This window comes from Leuciscus leuciscus (genome assembly GCF_965113295.1).
Source record: "Leuciscus leuciscus genome assembly, chromosome: 19".
NCBI lineage: Eukaryota > Metazoa > Chordata > Actinopteri > Cypriniformes > Leuciscidae > Leuciscus > Leuciscus leuciscus.
The window spans coordinates 34339143-34358311 of NC_138743.1; the positions used below are offsets into that span (position 1 = coordinate 34339143).

Consider the following 19169-nt stretch of genomic DNA (forward strand, 5'->3'; position numbering starts at 1 on the left):
ACCCAGAATCTTGATGTTGATTGTCAATTGATATTATCCTTCCAGTCTATCCACCTCCTCTGAATAGAATAAAGCATTTAAAATTAAATATGAAATTAAATATGCGATGGCATTCAAAGGGGGCAACAGCACACAAAATCTCTTAAACATAGTAACATTTTTATTTTTTTATTTGATCTGCACATATGAACACTTTCCCTGCACTCGATAAACAGGCACTAGTGCTACTCACCACATACAGCAGAAAATATTTTTTTTATTTTTTTTTTCATTTGAGAAAAGTAGGTCATGCTTATGATGAGGATTTCCACACTTCTGTACCCATGACAAAGTGTCACTCAATACTCAGTTTTGGGTATCTCTGTCAAACTTTTGACATGCAACACGTTTTAACATTGTACCATTTGTACGTAAAATCCATTACAGCCTAACACTGCAGAAACCTCATCAGAGCACTCAATATTAAAAAATAAATACAAAATAAAAACAAATACATCAATTCCACTTACATTGCGTTAAACAAATCATTATTAAAGCTCAGGGCCAGCACACACATGAAACAAATAACAGGTTTTAGGTGAGAGATGTGCCCTGACACATAAAATCACTAAATGGGTGGGTAAAGCTTGGCACCATTCAACATTGGTCCTGCGCAAGACAGAAATCGACTGTTTACACTGACACCCAACAGCACAATATTTTTTACACAATGTTGCGACAACATTACATACACAGAAAAAATATTCACCCTTCTTCATTCAATAACAAAGAAGACCTAAAACAAAAGGAAATTACAAGGAATAGTTCACCACTATCTTTACTCAACTTGTTCCAAACCGGTACGACTTTCTTCATTGGAACAAAATATTCCTAAAATATCCAAAATGTACATAGGACTTGCTTGCTATATTTCAAATCTTCTGACCGCTTAGTGCGAGGAACAGACCGAGACGCAAGTCGGTATTCACTGATTAACTTTCCCCTCAGTGATGTTAACTGGAGAACTGCTGTAACTGGAGTCCTTGAGTTGAAAAGAAGCACTTCAAAAAACACTTCATTCACTGATCCGGTTCTTGAGTTCAGCTCAATAAATCAATGAACTGATTGCAATGCATAGTTAACAACTTAGTGGAGGGAAAATGATCAGTGAATGACAACTGAAGTGTTCTTCTTGAGGCATCAGAAGCCCATGAGACATATGGACTAGTTTTACTGTGCTTTTTAAATTGAGCTTGACATATTTGGTCACTATGAACCGTATGGAAAGAGCTGTGTGAAGATGCTTCAGCAATCTCTTTATGTTCCAACAACGGCACTATGGTTTGGAAAAACATGATGGCGAGTAAATAACCTTTTTGTGGAACTATGCCTTTAATACTATTTTGGGGTTTGGAAGTATGATGATCATTTGCTCATTTGAAACTTTTGCAGAATACAATAAACTGGCTTAGATCTGAACCAATTACAAAACTTGTAGTTTACAATCAAAACATCAACCAATCACAAAAGGAGCAAATGACTCATGGCTGTTTCTTGATTGCATGAATATTCAATATAATTTGTGCTTGCTTTCTAGCAGAAGGCATACACATCAGCTGCAGGAACAAATCCTCTGAGGTAACATTCCCTTCATTAAAAAAGAAAGAAAAAACTGATCAAAACAAAACAGAAAACCACACAGAGCTCATGGGAAAGCTATGTTTTTTTTTCTGTACACCATTAAAATTAGTTTAATGGTAGTGAACGCACAACGCTGCATGAGACATCCAATGATCAACGTATGGATATTCAGCATCTATACCGACACAACTTCATACTGTGCAGACTGATTCAGGAAGGGGTGAGAAGATACACAGACAGTGCTCTGGGTGTAACATTCACACAGCTTTATCACTGATTGGACGAATGGATGGTCTAGCTCTGTGGTGAAGCTTGAGAACGTAATGGTGAAACAATCTCCCGGTCTATGCTGACAGGCGTGAGGGTTCAGGACAAGTTCTCTTCCCATTTCAGCAGCGAGTCTGGAGGTCTGGGGTAATAACCTGTCGTGATGGGCTTATCTGAAGAGAATCGCTGGAACTTAAAGTCTAGAGGAAGATCTGGAAGAGAGATTGAACAGGGGGAAGTTTTAAAGAGGGGACACCAAAGAAAGTCACACACCACTATAAAACAAACTGCTCTCTTGTGGTATAAGAAACAATTATATGTAAAGTACCATTACATTTTTTTTCCCTGAAGTAGACTTAAAAAGGAAAGTTCACCCAAATATGAAAATTGTCATTAATTACTCACCCTCATGGCGTTCCAAACCTGTAAGACTTTCGTTCATCTTCGGAACACAAATGAAAATATTTTTTATGAAATCTGAGCAATTTCTGTCACTTCATTGACAGCTATGCAAATACTACTTTGACGCTTCAAAAAGTTCATAAAGAGATCGTAAAACGAATCCATATGAATTGAGCAGTTTAGTCCAAATTTTGCCAAGAGACACAATCACTTTATATGATGAACAAATAGAATTTAGGCTTTTATTCACATATAGACATTCATCAATACGCACATCAGTTGTGGTAAAAAGAAGCTCAAACATGTTTGCTTGACGTGCGAGAACCAATGACGTTTATTCTCGTGTTACGCAGCACGTTTGAGCTTCAGCAAGAACCAATGAGGTTAATTCTCGTGTTACGCAGCACGTTTGAGCTTCAGCAAGAACCAATGAGGTTAATTCTCGTGTTACGCAGCACGTTTGAGCTTCAGCAAGAACCAATGAGGTTCATTCTAGTGTTACGCAGCACGTTTGAGCTTCAGCAAGAACCAATGAGGTTAATTCTCGTGTTACGCAGCACGTTTGAGCTTCAGCAAGAACCAATGAGGTTCATTCTAGTGTTACGCAGCACGTTAGAGCTTCAGCAAGAACCAATGAGGTTCATTCTAATGTTACGCAGGACGTTTGAGCATCAGCAAGAACCAATGAGGTTAATTCTAGTGTTACGCAGCACGTTTGAGCTTCAGGAAGAACCAATGAGGTTCATTCTAATGTTACGCAGGACGTTTGAGCTTCAGCAAGAACCAATGAGGTTCATTCTAATGTTACGCAGGACGTTTGAGCTTCAGCAAGAACCAATGAGGTTAATTCTAGTGTTACGCATCACGTTTGAGCTTCAGCAAGAATCAATGAAAAAAAATTGGACTAAACCGCTCAATTCATATGGCTTCGTTTCACTATACCTTTATGAACTTTATGAACGTTTTGAAGCGGTAGTGGTAGTTGCGTAGCTGTCAATGGAGGGACAGAAATCTCTCAGATTTTCATTACAATATATTCATTTATGTTCTAAAGATCAACGAAAGTCTTACGGTAACGACATGAGGGTGAGTAAATTATGAAAACTTTCATTTTTGGGTACTATCCCAGTAAGACATTTTTAGAAGATTAAAATATTAAAAGGAGAAGGTGTACAGTATATGACTTTATTCTTTCAGATGAATACAAGCGTAGTTATATTAATAAACACCCTGACGCTTCCGGGATTTATAATGGCCGTGGATCGCAACCATCAGTTTGAGCCAGGGGCGTAATTTGTGGGGGGGTTGGGGGGGGGGGTTAGATAACCCCCCCAATATTTAAATCTATGCATTACAACCCCCCCAATATTTATACCATGATCACATGAAAAATATGCAGAATAATTTTTCAACCCCCCCCAATGTTCAAACCAAATCTACGCCCTTGGTTTGAGCCAATATTTAAACCAATATTTTTTTTACATAAACTCATCGTTTTGCTTCAGAAGGCCTTTTATTAACCCCCCGGAGCCGTGTGGAGTTCGTTTATGATGGATGGATGCACTTTTTTGAGCTTCAAACTGATGGTTGCAATCCACTGCCATTATAAATCTCGGAAGCATCAGGGTGTTTATAATATAACTCCGCTTGTATTCGTCTGAAAGAAGAAAGTCATATACACCTAGGATGAATTGATGGTGAGTAAATCATGGGCTAATTTTTATTTTAAAGTGAACTACTCCGTTAAAGTCACAGTGCTACAACTTCCCCATTACAGATGTTTGGGGACAATTGTACCAACTGAAAAGAATCCCATTTTATGCCAGATAGGAGCATACATCAAAGAAGAAATATCATCAATAACTATTAATATTATTGAATAGTAATAATTTCATCTTTCAGAAATATGCTTAAAGCTAAATTCTTTGAAATTGGCTAAATGATATAATGATCAGATGATAATCTGATAATCCGATCAGTAAAAAGAGAATTTAACATTGTATGCAATCATTTAATACACACAAAAAGTGATTTACAAATAGGGAGCATAACAAGAAATGAACTGTACAAAAGTCAAGAACATGAGTCTCATTCACTAATAATTGCGTGGATTATTTTATATTTGTACGCTTAGGAGAACTTCTCACGAAAATCTCTGCCTAATTCACAACTCATTCGTACACACATGAATTTGTTCTTAACATCGTTCTGATGATAGTGAATTTGGAATATTTTAAATGAGTGGCCGTGAGAACGAGGTTAGTCAATTACATGAAACATTCCACACACACTTTCCTTACAGCCTTTCGCCACTCTCGTCAAACTTGCAGATGTTTTCAGAAGCGCTCTCGCCCGATCCTCAAGCAATGCCAAGTGTGCCATCCTCACCAGTTCTCACAATAAACACCTTTTATACAGACCCAGATTACAGACCTCTCATTATACGCGTATATCTGCGTTATTCAGCGTTATTCAGCGTAACCGAAATTGTATTATTTAACAATTGTATTATTTAATTTTATACATGATTATATAATACAATTATTGCAACATACTTCAATATAATTATAGTCATGTTAGGATGAAATATAACTTCTTAATATGATTATAAGGCCGTAAAGTGCTTTTTGCGTACGTGTGGTTTCAGTTGTTCCTATTTTTTTTGTAAATTAAAAAGAAAAAGAAAAAAATCGTGATTTGTTCTTAAAATCATAGTGAATGAGACCCAATATTTGCAGTATGCAAATCTGAATAATGTCAGTAAACTAGAGCAAAAGCAGAAATGCAGAAGTAGAGAACAAGAATAGTTTTTAGGAACTGTAGGGTTACAGATACGCAAAGTGCCCCTATTATGCTATTTTAAAGGTTCCTCATTTTGTTTTGGAGTCTCCTATAATAGATTTCCATGCATCCAAGGTCAAAAACCCCAATGTTCTCATATGCATTGCAGCATCACCTCTTTTCTCAAAGAGTCTGAAACGGTTCAATAAAGGATTGGCCCAGACCCAAATGTCACCCTGAACACTCACGAGTCCCCACTTTCGTCTAGTAGCAGTCTCCTGCTGAGCTCGCTTCAGTGCGGTGGGTGCATATCGGCCGCAAAGAACCCTTCTGAAACCTAAAATGACAAATGGGACGCCCTATGGTCTCGTGGACTCCACGATCACATGCATACAGTGGCCATTGTAAGTCCACAAGACCAGAAGTATGAAGTGTGTCATTTAGGACAGGGCCAAACCAGTAAACTTTTTGCTCAAATTTTCTTAAATAAGAAAATAACACAAAATGGAAGCATGTTCAGTCCTGATCTCAGACTTTCAGACTCCCCCATTAAATCACAAATACCTGCTATAGCCTCGATGCTGGGTATAGCCATAGTGCTGTATGTGTGGATACTGTGACAACACCAGGTGAGTCTCTGTGTCTCCTCTCCTTCATTCTTTTGCACGTCTACAAAATATGAGCCCCACTGGTTTGATACATCAGAAGGAGATTTCATTCCCTGATCCTAAGAGACAGATTATACAAGGAAGACACAGAAAGAGAAAGAGCAATAAGTCAATCAACCTTGACAAACCACCACCACCAATGAATACAGGACATTGCATAATATTGTATCATATTGTTATATTACATTATATTCATATTTACGCGTAAGCTTCGTAACACGGGTTTGTTTATTCAATAGTATTTGTACGGCAAAAGTGAAAGTAATGAGTGATAAAGAGTGTGGCGAAATAAAAGGGGAGGGTCTCGAAGAAATCCAAAAGCAAGTGGTCACGGGACGCATTTGAAACGCATGATGATACCAGCAGTAAACGGTAATGTGTCCCGGATGACCACCTGTGTTCATCGAAAATGCATCTTAATCCCAGGTGGAAACAGAGCTTCTCTCTCTTTCTCTCTCTGTCTCTCTCTCTCTCTCTGGAGAGGTGGGATTGTTACAGGTCTAATCTGTTCTGAAAAAATAAAAAATTAAATGCCACTAACCATTGAATAGTGTGTAATTGGAAAGGAAAATACACAGGCATCAGGAATACTACATTTTAATTGGTCAATAGTGGCATTCTATGGTCAAACCTTTTTCAAAATTAACCACCAATGAACAGTTTGCTAATGTACTTCGCATCAAAATCACTGTTGCAATTTTATTTTATGAAAACTGCTGCTGACTGTACATCATCCCTTACTGTTACGGTATATTTGTGGCCTTTCTGGCTTTATTTGATTGGACAGTCTGAATTGAAGAACAGGGTCAGGAAGTTGGGACTCGAACTCGGTCGCCAAATGACAAAGCGCTGCCCACAAGGCTAAGGTCTGTAGGAAATGCTTTACATAGGTTTTTGTTTTTTTGACAACAAAGTCCAATTGAGCTCTTTGATAAATTCAGCCAAAATGAGGCAGATGTCAGTGTTTGGGTTTTGAGGATGAGTACAAGTCATGTAACCTGTCCCACAAAAATACATAAAGCAACAGAAAATATGACTTTATGACTTACCTTGCAATAAGGTTCAACATAAAGTTTGTCAACCAGTGTTTTGTGCCATAAACGATTGACTTATAGGGATAGTATTTTTTTTAAGAATATGGGAAACTGAACAGTTGATGGACCCCACTGAGTTCCATTGTATTTCCCCCCCATTCCATTCCATATCTTCCTTTGTGTTCAGCAGAAAAAAAATTCATTCAGGTTTGGAACAACTTGCAGGTGAGTAAATGATGGTAGAATTTTTATTTTTAAGTGAACTATACCTTTAATAAAAAATATAATAATGAAATTAAAAGTTGGATTTAAAGGACATGCTTTTGTGTTGGGTCACAAATGTGATGTCCAATATAAAATCTGAGACCGGAAGCAAACAATTTCTCTCAGCATGTTGTCATGATGTATCTGAACTGAAGGACTTCAATAGAATGAAACTCTCTGATCTGGTAAAAGAGGAAGTGTTTGATCAGAAGTTCCCATAGTTTGACGCACGTACAACATTTTGCACAATACTGGCTCTGTGATTTCTGAAGAAAAGAAAAAATTGAAATCGCAAAATACAAAGGGATTCAAGACTGAGAAACGTTAATTTCCCAACAAAAGCTGATAACCTCAGATCAGCTCTACTTTTTAAACAGGGGTTTTCAAAAATACCAGAATAGTACAACTAAGCATAGTGTTCAATAAACTGGAATATGATACACGAATAAGCAGTAGCTAAATATCATTGGGGTCACTGAAACATTTAAAAATAATAATAAATAAATGAAAAAATCAATAAATGAAGGCTAAGATGTGTTGGTGGGTAAAATCTACAGTTGTTTTAATCTAAGACATTAATGCACTCATATGGAGAAAATTTTAATTTGGTCAAGTTTTTATTTAAGTAGGTGCCAATTTTTCAACAACAAAAAAAGTATTCCTAAAAAAATTAAAAAATAAAAATTCTACTAATACATACATTCTCCTAATTTCAGTTACAGACATCCTGAAACACAATGAGTTTAGTATTAGTTTTGAAGTATTTCTAATTTCTTTAGAGTACAACTTTAGTGGAACATCTTTCCTGCCTTTCCAAAGAACAGTTACAAATATTAGAGAAAGTTTTCCGTGAAATTAATATACAGTTCGTTCATCTGAAAACTGAATCAAAAACCCTAAATGACAATGTTGAGTGATGTTACAGTTTTGTACGAAATTTTGCTTCCTCAGAAATCATATTTCTGCTGTATAGACATATTTTTTTAAACATCCACTATCTTTCCTGTAATTCTCCACTTCCTCCTTCCTGCTGACTGCCTTTCCTCCCACTGGTGTCTTTGTAACACAAGTGATTGTAAAAAAATGCATGCAGCTGTTTTTCAAATCTCTGATGAAACACTGCTATCCATCTATCCATCCATCAATTTGGGGTTTTTGGCCGAAAGAGAAAAAAGGCTGAAAATATTAACCGAACAGCATTTTTTACAACTTTGCGAGCGGCTCCACTTCTGAAGATGCTCAACTCGCTCTATAAATGTCTTTGTTCTGCTGAACACAGAGGAAGATATTTTGTATCTTCAAAATATCTTCCCTCGTCAGGTATATTAGGCTGCTGTCACTTTAAGACCTGAAGCACGGATCCATTAAACTGTTACACATGCATTTTCTTTCTCAGCTGTTTACATCCACTTAAAACATAACTGACTGTGTTTGCGTGAATACTCACCAAACCACCATTTTGACATTATTTTGTGTGTTTTTGATTGTTTAAGCACAAAAGCAGCAAAAAAGAACTCAATTTAGTACTGAGAGGCGGATTTATTTGCGTGAGGGAATGAGTAAAATGATGTGCAATCCCATGTCGAAATTCAAGCTCAGCAACACCAACAATATTCATCCGCAGAAAATGAAATGAGTGAGGGGAGGCGGGTTTGTGTGTCACTCGCTGTCGGAGAGATCTTGAGAAAGCGAGAAAGCACAGCTAGTAACGTGTATCTATTCTGCTGGAAAAAGAGTATTGGAAGCGTTTCAGATATTTCCGTATCCAAAAATCTATATTTATTGACAATATTTGACAACCCGCCAAAGTGGCTAGTAAGAGTGACTGCGTTACACACCACTGCTGATATACACCCATATTTGGCAGGTTGCCGGGTGTTAATGTAAAGCCCTGGTTATATCATACATCGTGCAGCCTTAGAAAACGGGGTAATAATGGGGTTCATGGATCCTCGTCCGTGGAATGCTTCGCTTCCAGTATTTTGCCGGTTACTCGACACGGGTCAATTACAATCAAATATTTTTTTTAAATTGAGTACTCGAATTTAATCGAGGAATCGTAACATTCCTACATAGAACTGAAAGAAGAATAACATACTGATATTTAATTATATTTTTAAATATATTTTTAGTCCAATTTTGGTGTTACTTTAAAGATGCAGTATGTAATATTGACAGCTAGTGGTTGAAATACCACTAGCTATTAAAAATATTAGAGAGAGTTGTTTCCCCCTCCCCCTCCTCCTCACACTCAATGCTCACGTGGGAAAGCCGAGGAGACTTACACACTGTGGGTTGACGAGTTGATTTATTTTAGATGGATGACGAGGCTTTTTAGGTCGGGTAGAATCTGTGATCTCTGAGAATTCCAGAATTCTCTGAGAAAACCAGAATTCTCATTTCGGTGCATGTATATATATATATATATATATATATATATATACAGTAGTCAACATTTGAAGTGGATCAAAAAAGTTAATCAAAGTTGTCCTAAGACACAAGAATGGGTATTGTTAAAAATTCCTAACTTTGATTAAATGTTTATCTATCTATCTATCTATCTATCTATCTATCTATCTATCTATCTATCTATATATATATATATAAGGGGTGGAACGGTACACAGAAGTCACGGTTCGGTTCATACCTCGGTTCAGACATCACGGTTCGGTAGGAGTTCGGTACAATGGAGGGAAAAGCAAAACAAAAATGTAGAAGGCCTTTTTTTTTTTATTGTGCATGTCTGTAGGCTGTTCCACCAAAGGAAAATAAATGTCTCTTTAAATAAGTTTTATTAATAAAGTAAATGCATAGAACCAGTTTATTTGTAGTGCATTGCCAATAGTTTTATATAATTAGTTTATTAATTAAATTAATAAAAAGACAAAAAGACCTTGAGATATGATTGGCAATTGTACCTGAATGAATTTAAAATTAATTTGCTATATTTCAGATCAATATATTTGTTTTTGCAGTTTGAATGATGTCCAATGAACAAAATTAGTATGTTTTTATGTTTCCATTGTTCGATCGCGCCAGCGCCTCTCTGAACACACACACACGCGCGCGCACGCACGCAGGCACACACACAACATATTCCAGCATTGCAAACTTGACATTGCAGCCTGTCCATTAAGGCCTGTCTATGATTATAGCCATAGATATTATGTCTATGATTATAGCCCATAAGTTATAGCCACAGAGCTTCAGAGCTAAGGCGGAGCTACAGATTAGGTGTCCCTAAAGAACCCGCGTATCTAACAGTAGTTCCGCATTACATTAATTAATTTGCACGCGAGTTTTATTTATTTTTATACCGTGTATTCATGCACCGAACCGTGACGCCCGTACCGTCTCGGTTCAATACGAATACATGTACCGTTCCACCCCTAATATATATACAGTATATATATATATATATATATATATGTATATGTATATATTGCTAAAGACATTATTCCAAAACATCAAAGTAAGATTTTGTTAAAGATATCAAATGAGATTCCAATAATCCAAGATGTCCAATAGACAAGCACATGTAACATTCCAACTCTTTTGCCTATGAAATGTAGTGTGGAAAAGATCCTGAGCTTGACTAAACAGAAACAGCCTTTCAGTCCCACCTCAAACTTGCCCTTTTTCTCTGCAGGGCCTTCAGTAGGGGCGGGGCTGTTACAGGGGGTCGCGTTCGCACGTGGGACGCCCTCCCCCTCCATCTCCTCCACAATCATCACCGTCTCCCACTTTCCAAAGCTGCAGGCGGGGAACATGTCCGAGCGCATGCTGTCTCCGAAATACACCACCTTCATCAGAGAAGACACACACACACACACACACACACACACACACACACACACACACACACACACACACACACACACACACACACACACACACACACACACACACACACACACACACACACATTAAATAATAAATAAATTATAAACATTAATAAATAATTTAAAGCTTTAAAGATTGGGAAATTAACAGTTAAACAGAATGTCACAAAACTTTGATTTATAGGTTTTCATACAGTATATGGTCATAATGGCATGTACATTATCTGTTAAGCATTCCATAATGCAAAAGACAAATCAAAGATATATGTGTGTGTGTGTGAGAGAGAGAATGTGTATATATATATATATATATATATATATATATATATATATATATATATGTGTGTGTATGTTTCACTGTTTCCACAAATATTACAATCTTCAGTGTCACATGATCCTTCAGAAATCATTTTAATATGCTGATAAGCTTTGCCATTATCAGAATGATTCAGGATTCAGACTGTCCTACCTTGGGCTCAGGTTTGTTGGTCATGTTCTTCAGTAGTTCGTGAAGATGAGGCCAGTTGCCCTGAGAATACCAGCCAGGCTTTTCCAGAGACGGCAAGCCTTCACTATCTTCAACATCATCCACTATTGAGAGAAAGGGGAGCATATGTTAAGATACACAATGAGGATAACAAACAATACTTCTATACAGTATTAGTTAATACACTTAACCTTTCACCTGTGACGGTCAGCAGTAAAGCATCTTACACTAACTGGAAGTCTTTCATTTAAGCCATTAGTCGACTAATCATGCGTTTCTATGAATTTAATTACTTAAATAAATGGGAATACTAAACATTTATTAGAGAAATAATATGCCTTTTCTAAACTCAAGCGAACATCTTTTTGCTGCACTGATTTCAGAGTCATGGGAAATGTCTCCCAATTTGTAAGTCGCTTTGGACAAAAGCGTCTGCTAAATGACTAAATGTAAATGTAAATGTCTGTTACTCACCCAACGCTCTGAAAGGTCTTTGCTGTGGAACCAGAGAGAAGAAGCCAGGCTTCAGAGCATTAGTGATAATGATGTCAAACAGCTCCTCAAAGTCCGTTCTGCAAAAATGAGAGTGTATAAATAATTTGTAGGGTGATATTTTTGTGTATATGCTGGCCGGCTCCACTGTAGAAACAGGGACAGCAATAGGGAAACACAAATGAAATATAGTCAACTTTATCAAAAAATAAAACAAGCCAGCATCTCCTCGGCACAATTTTATTTATTTTTTAATTTTTTTCTGAATGCCATAAATTCTCCATATTGCCCAGAATCCAACACTAAATGCAAAATCGTATATAAAGTACAGCTTGATGAGGAATGCTTAGTGCTGTACATCGGAGAAACTAAGCAAGCAGAGATAGAGAAATGTTTCTCACCGTCTAAATAACACTTTTAATTCAAAAGGTTTGATTATTTTATATTGTAAATAACTCAATGTTACGTTGATTAAACTAGTTCTTATATCTCTTATCAATATTTTATTGTTAATAATAATAATAATAATAATGTTTATTTTATATAGCGCCTTTCGGGAAACTCAAGGTCGCTTTACAATAAAGTACAAATAAACATGACATAGAAACATGACATGAGACAATACAAATAAACTGAGATGGATAACATAATAGATAGTGGTACATAAACATAGAAATCAGATCATAAAGTCAGGGGTCAGGGAAACAAGTAGCAAGAATATGTGTTTTAAGGTGGGTTTTGAAATCGTGTAATGATGAAAGATCGCAAATGTGTTGGGGAATAGAATCCCAGAGAGTTGGGGCAGCGATACAAAAAGCCCTTCCACCAAAAGATAATAGCTTGTGTCTACGGATCGTCAACAGACCGATAGTGGATGATCTAAGTGTGCGAACTGGGGAGGTATGGATGAGATCAGAAATATAGGGGAGAAGCAAGACCATGGAGTGCTTTGAATGTGATAATGAGTATCTTGTATTGAATACGAAAGCATACCGGTAGCCAATGAAGTCTGCGTAAAATCGGAGTAATGTGAGAAGATTTCTTTGTGTATGTGAGGACACTAGCTGTGGAGTTCTGAATATGTTGGATCTTATTTATAGATGAATTGGGTAAGCCATAGGAGAGAGAATTGCAGTAGTCAAGCCGTGAAGTGATGAAAGCGTGAACCAGGGTTTCAGCATCGCAGATATTCAGAAATGGATGTAAGCACGCGATATTACGTAGGTGAAAGAAGGCAGACTTAGTGAGCGAGGAGATGCGTGGAAGGAAGGAAAGAGAGGAATCAAAGATTATACCAAGGTTTTTGACAGTGGTGGCCAGGGGTTGGGGTGGCAAAATCAGTGAGAATAACAGGTGTAAAAGCAGTGGGGAAGTCATGTGTGGAGACAGGAGAGATCATGGATGAGAAATGATTATGAATGCTATCAATTTTATTTTGAAAGAAATGGTCTGCTGAGTTACTTATGACAGGTGCAGGAGGGTTGGTGAGTTTATTGACTACAGAAAACAGTGCTTTAGGTCATTATTAGTGCATTATTAATAATAGCTGAGTAGTAACTAGAGCGTGCAGTGTTTATAGCAGATTTGTACAACTGGATAAGGTCAGTGTAAGCAGAAAGGTCAAACCAGTTTTCTTGTAAAGGCGCTGGTTTTAGATTGCGAAGTGCAGGGGTAAACCAGGGAGATGTGTGTGTAGAAGGTACAACTCTACTTTTAAGAGGGGCATGGAAATCAAGGGCAGTGGAAATACAGGCATTATATTTGGTAAGGATATCGAGAGAGCTAGTGTGTTCAGTAATATCAGAGAGGTGAGTTTGTACAGATTCAGAAAACAGTAGAGGATTAACAGAATTGAGTTTACGGTAGGTTATAGTGGATTTCTCCCTGAGGCGGCGAAGAGGAATTTCACAGTTTAGTTCGATGAGGAGGTGATCAGACAGTCCAATTTGAGAACCAAGCATGGAAACATTGTGTAGACCAGCAGTGCAGACAAGATCCAGTGTGTGACCTTTTGAGTGTGTAGCAAAATCGACATGTTGTACAAGATTGAAACATTCAAACAATGACAAGAGTTCACGTGATTCTGCACAAACAGTATCAACATGTATGTTGAAATCACCAAGCAATATAACACAAGCGGATAAGGCAGAGGAAAGGGTTAACAGTTCATGCAGTTCACTGAAGAAATTTGAGATAGATTTAGGTGAGCGATACAGGAGAATCAAGAGCATTGGAGCTGTACCAGAAACTTTGAGAACTAAATATTCAAAGGTTAAAGTCGCATGAAAGTCAGTAGTTTTGAACAGCATCCAGGCCACCACCCCTTGATGTCAAACGAGGTTTGGCCAGGTAGCTGTATTCAGAGGGAGTGTTAGGTTATTTCTTTTGCGCATGTCTGTAAAACTCACCCCAGTATGTGCTCACACACTAGTCGACAGTAGTCCGAGTGCGAGCTGGTGATGAGCAGCAGGATTTTCCCGCTGTTTTTCATGCTCCTCAACCATCTCTTGACCGCATCCGAGCAGGGCTGTAGGTAACGACCAGGACAACGCTTCACACTGGGGAAATACGTCCCTGTGTCCTCTAAACATGCAACAAAAAAGCATCAATAATTGTCATTTCTTATTACGGTAAAACATTCTATATAGATAACGTTTCAAAAATGGGGTCATTTAAAATATATAGTAGTATTTTATTGGATTAAACAACAGTAAACACCAACACATGCAATAAAAAACAAAAAGGGTAATAGTTACTAGAAAAAAAAAATCTTACTTATAATAACATGAAATTATAATTTAAATACAATTTTAAACATTAAATGTAATATTAGCCATAATAAAGACACATAAATAAATATACAAAACAAAGGGTTAAATATACACTGACTGGCCAAAAAAAGAGTTAAACCTTAGGGCCAGATTTACTAAACCGGGCAAATTAACGTGAGAGTGCAACTCCATAAGAGTGCCGATGGGAGTGGAGAGTTCTGCACGTGATCTACTGACGACACACATATTAAAGAACACAGCCGGATCATTTCCATAATGACCAAAGCAATCTACCAGGGAACGTCTGCTTTAAGACGTGCTTTTTTTGGATGGTTAATAATGGCACAAACACCAGAACACTGACGAGCGCAAACCTTAGTAAATCACCTAGCATGATTCATTTAAATACTCTCCCTCCCATAAATGTAGCATCTGAAAGGGAAACTCCTACAAATGCATATGCAATAAGGTCAGCCGCAAAAATAACTGTGTCCACGCCTTTTCAGCGCTCATTTTTCACATATATCTGGCCCTTAATAGTCTATGATTGGATCATTATTGCAGTGATTAATGTTTCTGGCATGTTATATGTTTGGCAACAATTAATTTAACCCTAAATGATGCAGTGTGTAGCATTTATTTCTTAAACAAGCATGTCAGAAGAAACATTCCATGATCATATTCCAGGATGACAATGCCAAGATTCATATATTCAATATATATCAGTGGCGAGCGGTGACTTCTTTATAGGTTACTATGTTATATCTAAAGTCCTTAGTGTTAGCTTCTCAGTTGCTTACTCTCATGACGCATAGCAACATAGCTAAAAGTATTCCTAATATGTTAGACCTTTTATTGAAAGTAGATTACATTTATCCATCCTTTAATCTATCCATTTATCTCTGCCTTCACAAGCACCCGTAAGAGCTGTGATTGTGATGTTTGACTGAGTTGAGGGAGGCCGTGCGACACACGAAAGGGCGTTTGCAAAATAGGCCAAAAAAAGCTTTTTTTTGGTGCAAACAGGGATGAAAAGTACCCCATGCCCACGGTTCAGTATACTGCTGGATCTTTAATGTTTGTGGGCCTATTTTTAGCTGGAGGTCCTGGACATCTTGTTAGGATACATGGTATCATGGATTCTAGAAAATACCAACAGATAAAAAAAACAAAAAAAAACAGACGGCCTCTGCTAGAAATCTTATAATGGTTGGATCTTCCATTAGGACAACAATCCAAAACAAACGTCAAAATCAACACAATAATGGGTCACTAAGCACAAAATGAAGTTTCTGCCATGACCGTACCAGGTCCCTGACCTGATGAGTGGAGTGAACTGAAGAGAAGAAGCACCAACATGGACTTGTGAATCTGAAGGATCTGGAGAGATTCTGTATAGAGGAATGGTCTCTTATCTCTTGTCATGTCTTCTCCAAACTCATCAGGCATTACAGGAGAAAACTCAGAGCTGTTCTCTTGGCAGAAGGAGGTTGCAAAAAGTATTTGATAAAAGGTTGCCAATAATTTTATGGCCAATATGTTTTGGAGAAAAGCTTTTATTTCATAATGTGATTTCCCCCCCACTTTCAATTCTTTTACTTCAATAAAAGGTTCGATTTTTGATCAACAGATCAAAAGGATAAACAATGCAGATTTATTTTTACTGCCATCTATGATCATATTTACCAGGGACGCCAATAATTCTGACCACAACTATATATTCTCTCTCTCTCTCACACACGCACACACACATTATTGTTTTTAAAGACGTCTCTTCTGCTCACCATGGCTGCATTTATTTGTTCAATGATACAATAAAAATAATAATGATGTGTTAAACAACAAACAGTATGGTAAAAATAGTAAATTCTAAAAAATAACTACTTTTCTATTGTAATATATTTTAAAATGTAATTTATTCCTGTGATAGTAAAGCTGTATTTTCAGCATCATTACTCCAGTCTTCAGTGTCACATGATCCGTCAGAAATCATTCTTCTGATATGATGATTTGCAGCTCAAGAAACTTTCTAATGGTGAAAACAGTTGTGCTGCTCCATATTTTTGTGGATACTTTTTTCACAGGATTCTTTGACGAATAGAGAGTTAAAAAGAACAGCATTTTTTTTAACTAGATGCTGAATAAAAGTATTAATTTCTTTAAAAAAAGAAAAAAGAAAGAAAGAAAAAACACCTTTGAATAGTGGCATGTTCTCTTTAGTAGACAATTTATGCCTTGACTCAAAATGTCATCAGAGAGCATCAGATTATCATTATAGCAATTCCACTTAAATTATGCATTATGTTGCAGTTCTTAATTACGCTCCAACTGTTTATTATTTACTTGCCAATCTAATTTCCACACACACTTGCCATTTGGCGTGCTAATCTTAGACCCCCACTGCCAGCACATCTTTTTTTGTTATTTATATCTTATTTTCATTTCTTATCCTGGCTTTCTATCTGACCTACGTAGCCCATATGGTTTACATCAAACAGACACACACCCCTCATGATTCCAAAACTTTTCCACAGCCTGCATGATCGCAGACTCGAGCATCACACAAGATCACGTTCAGCCCTCAACGTAAGCCATACACACAAATACCCCTAAAACACTCATAACAAAGATTCAGATTTAACCTGTCAAATGCTTCTCTACGACACTGAAAACTGCAGCATGAGGCAGTCTGATCCTATCAGAATCCACAATCCAAACAAACCCAAGTTTCTTGAAAACTAAAACCAGGACGAATGGAAAACCAGGAGCCACTGGAGTGTGTAGATTGGCGAGTTGTTAGTGAAAGAGTAAAAGTATCAGTATACGGAGGGTGGCCAGCTTACTAAAACAGGAAGTGGACTGTGTTTGCCTGGAGTGAAGGAATGCGCTCCATATGTGAGACGTACCGGGTCTTCATTTCATGAACAGCAGAAAAGGAGACTTAGGAAAACAGGCATATTCACTAGTCTTCAGTTTATATTGGCAAATACTGCCGCACCACGTACACACAGCCACGTCTCCGAGCCCTCGAATCATCTCACACATTCACACGCAGAGACGTCTCAGCCTACAACACAGATCAACACTGGGCTCTGCAGAAATACAAGCTTTTACACCAGAGGCCTCTTCCCAAAGCATATTATTTTGCACAACTCGTTTTTATTTAAACGGAATGTTTGTTTGCTTATATGTGCATTTAGTAAGAGCACACATGCATATATTGTGCATTTTGGAGTGTGTTGAATAACACACAATCTGATCAGAGTACTTCTATTACATTATATAAGAGTTTTATAGACATTACCCTTTAAACTGACTTTTGTTAGACTTAAAATATGTATAAAACAAAAGGTTCACACATTAAAATCTAAACAAACGACAGCATGATAATGGAGTTTTCTAACTGAGTTTATATAGCTGTGCTGCCCCCATGTGGGAACCGTCACGTATTAGTCCCACTGATTTAGCTTAAACATGATATTTTTAGTGCAAGTAAATGAAAAGTTGTCTTCAGACCCCCATTATAGACCGAATTTCTTTCTTTCTTTTTTTAAAATAAAAGTTTGGTTAAATAAATTGGCAAAATAAAGCGTTTGTCTATGATTACACTAATTGCCAAGGACCTAAAATAGATACTGAAGATTGAAAAATAAGGTTTTATTGGATGCACAGTCAGTGGAACAGAACTGTCAGAAAGCATTATAATTAACATCTTTAAACACACACCACTAATAAAAATAAGTGTCATAATTCCAGTTCACGTGGATACGCGGAAGCGATAAAACAATTCTGTATTATACATTTATACATATTATACATCATACGCACACCGTCAGCGTTTTAACAGATTCGAGTTTTTGAAGTTTACGCGGAGATAACGTTTTAAAAAAATGTTCAATGCTTGCACCTTGGATCCTATTTCAAGGTTTGCGTTCTCGAGCCACCAGGCACTGTTGTCTGTGAATGAGCAGGTCGGAGCGCATTAAGGGTTTTCTGTTAGAACTGTGTCGTGTTAGCGGCCCCTAAGTTAATAACTAATGATCTTCGCAACGGAAGTGAATCAATCAAAACTAACTTTAGCTGGACAATAACTTCATTCTTTATGGACAATAACTTTATTCTAGAGCTGCTGTGAAGCCAAAACAATCTCTGTTACTTTAATTTCCTATTATCACTGTAAAGCTGCTTTGAAACAATCTAGATTGTTAAAAGCGCTATATAAATGAAGGGGACTTGACTAATAAAAAAAAGTTTAAATAGCAAAACTTTGTCAAGCAAACAAGTCAAATCAGCTTTATATTTTCATGTGTACACATTTATGTTGTGTGGGTTTGCCATTTGCATTTATACTAACAGAACAAATTATAAAAATTTCATCTTTAAGGTAATACTTTGGTTGTATTAAGCTGTATTAAGACAGTGAATCCTTTTGAATGATATACTAGTAAATCTGAAGACATTTTCAATTTGAATTTGTATAGCGCATTTTCACAATTTTCAACAGACAACCTGGCGCCCCCTGGGGGTCTATGGGGTATTTT

General features: G+C 37.1%; 2 protein-coding genes across 2 annotated transcripts in view; both read right to left on the minus strand.

The window, feature by feature from the left end:
• LOC309482535 (uncharacterized protein) overlaps positions 1–19169 on the minus strand; it is a gene marked incomplete at its 5' end in the record, with an annotated part of 153587 nt that overhangs the window by 43376 nt on the left and 91042 nt on the right. The gene's annotated exons all lie outside the window — the stretch shown is intronic.
• nt5dc1 (5'-nucleotidase domain containing 1) overlaps positions 153–19169 on the minus strand; it is a 61112-nt gene continuing 42095 nt past the window's right edge. The window contains exons 7-12 of the mRNA XM_082147969.1: positions 14266–14440; positions 11840–11937; positions 11348–11469; positions 10660–10839; positions 5635–5797; positions 153–2099 (exon numbers count right to left, since the gene is read on the minus strand). Coding sequence (XP_082004095.1) covers positions 1987–2099; positions 5635–5797; positions 10660–10839; positions 11348–11469; positions 11840–11937; positions 14266–14440 — 851 coding nt within the window. The 3' untranslated portion in view covers positions 153–1986. The remainder of the gene's footprint in view (positions 2100–5634; positions 5798–10659; positions 10840–11347; positions 11470–11839; positions 11938–14265; positions 14441–19169) is intronic.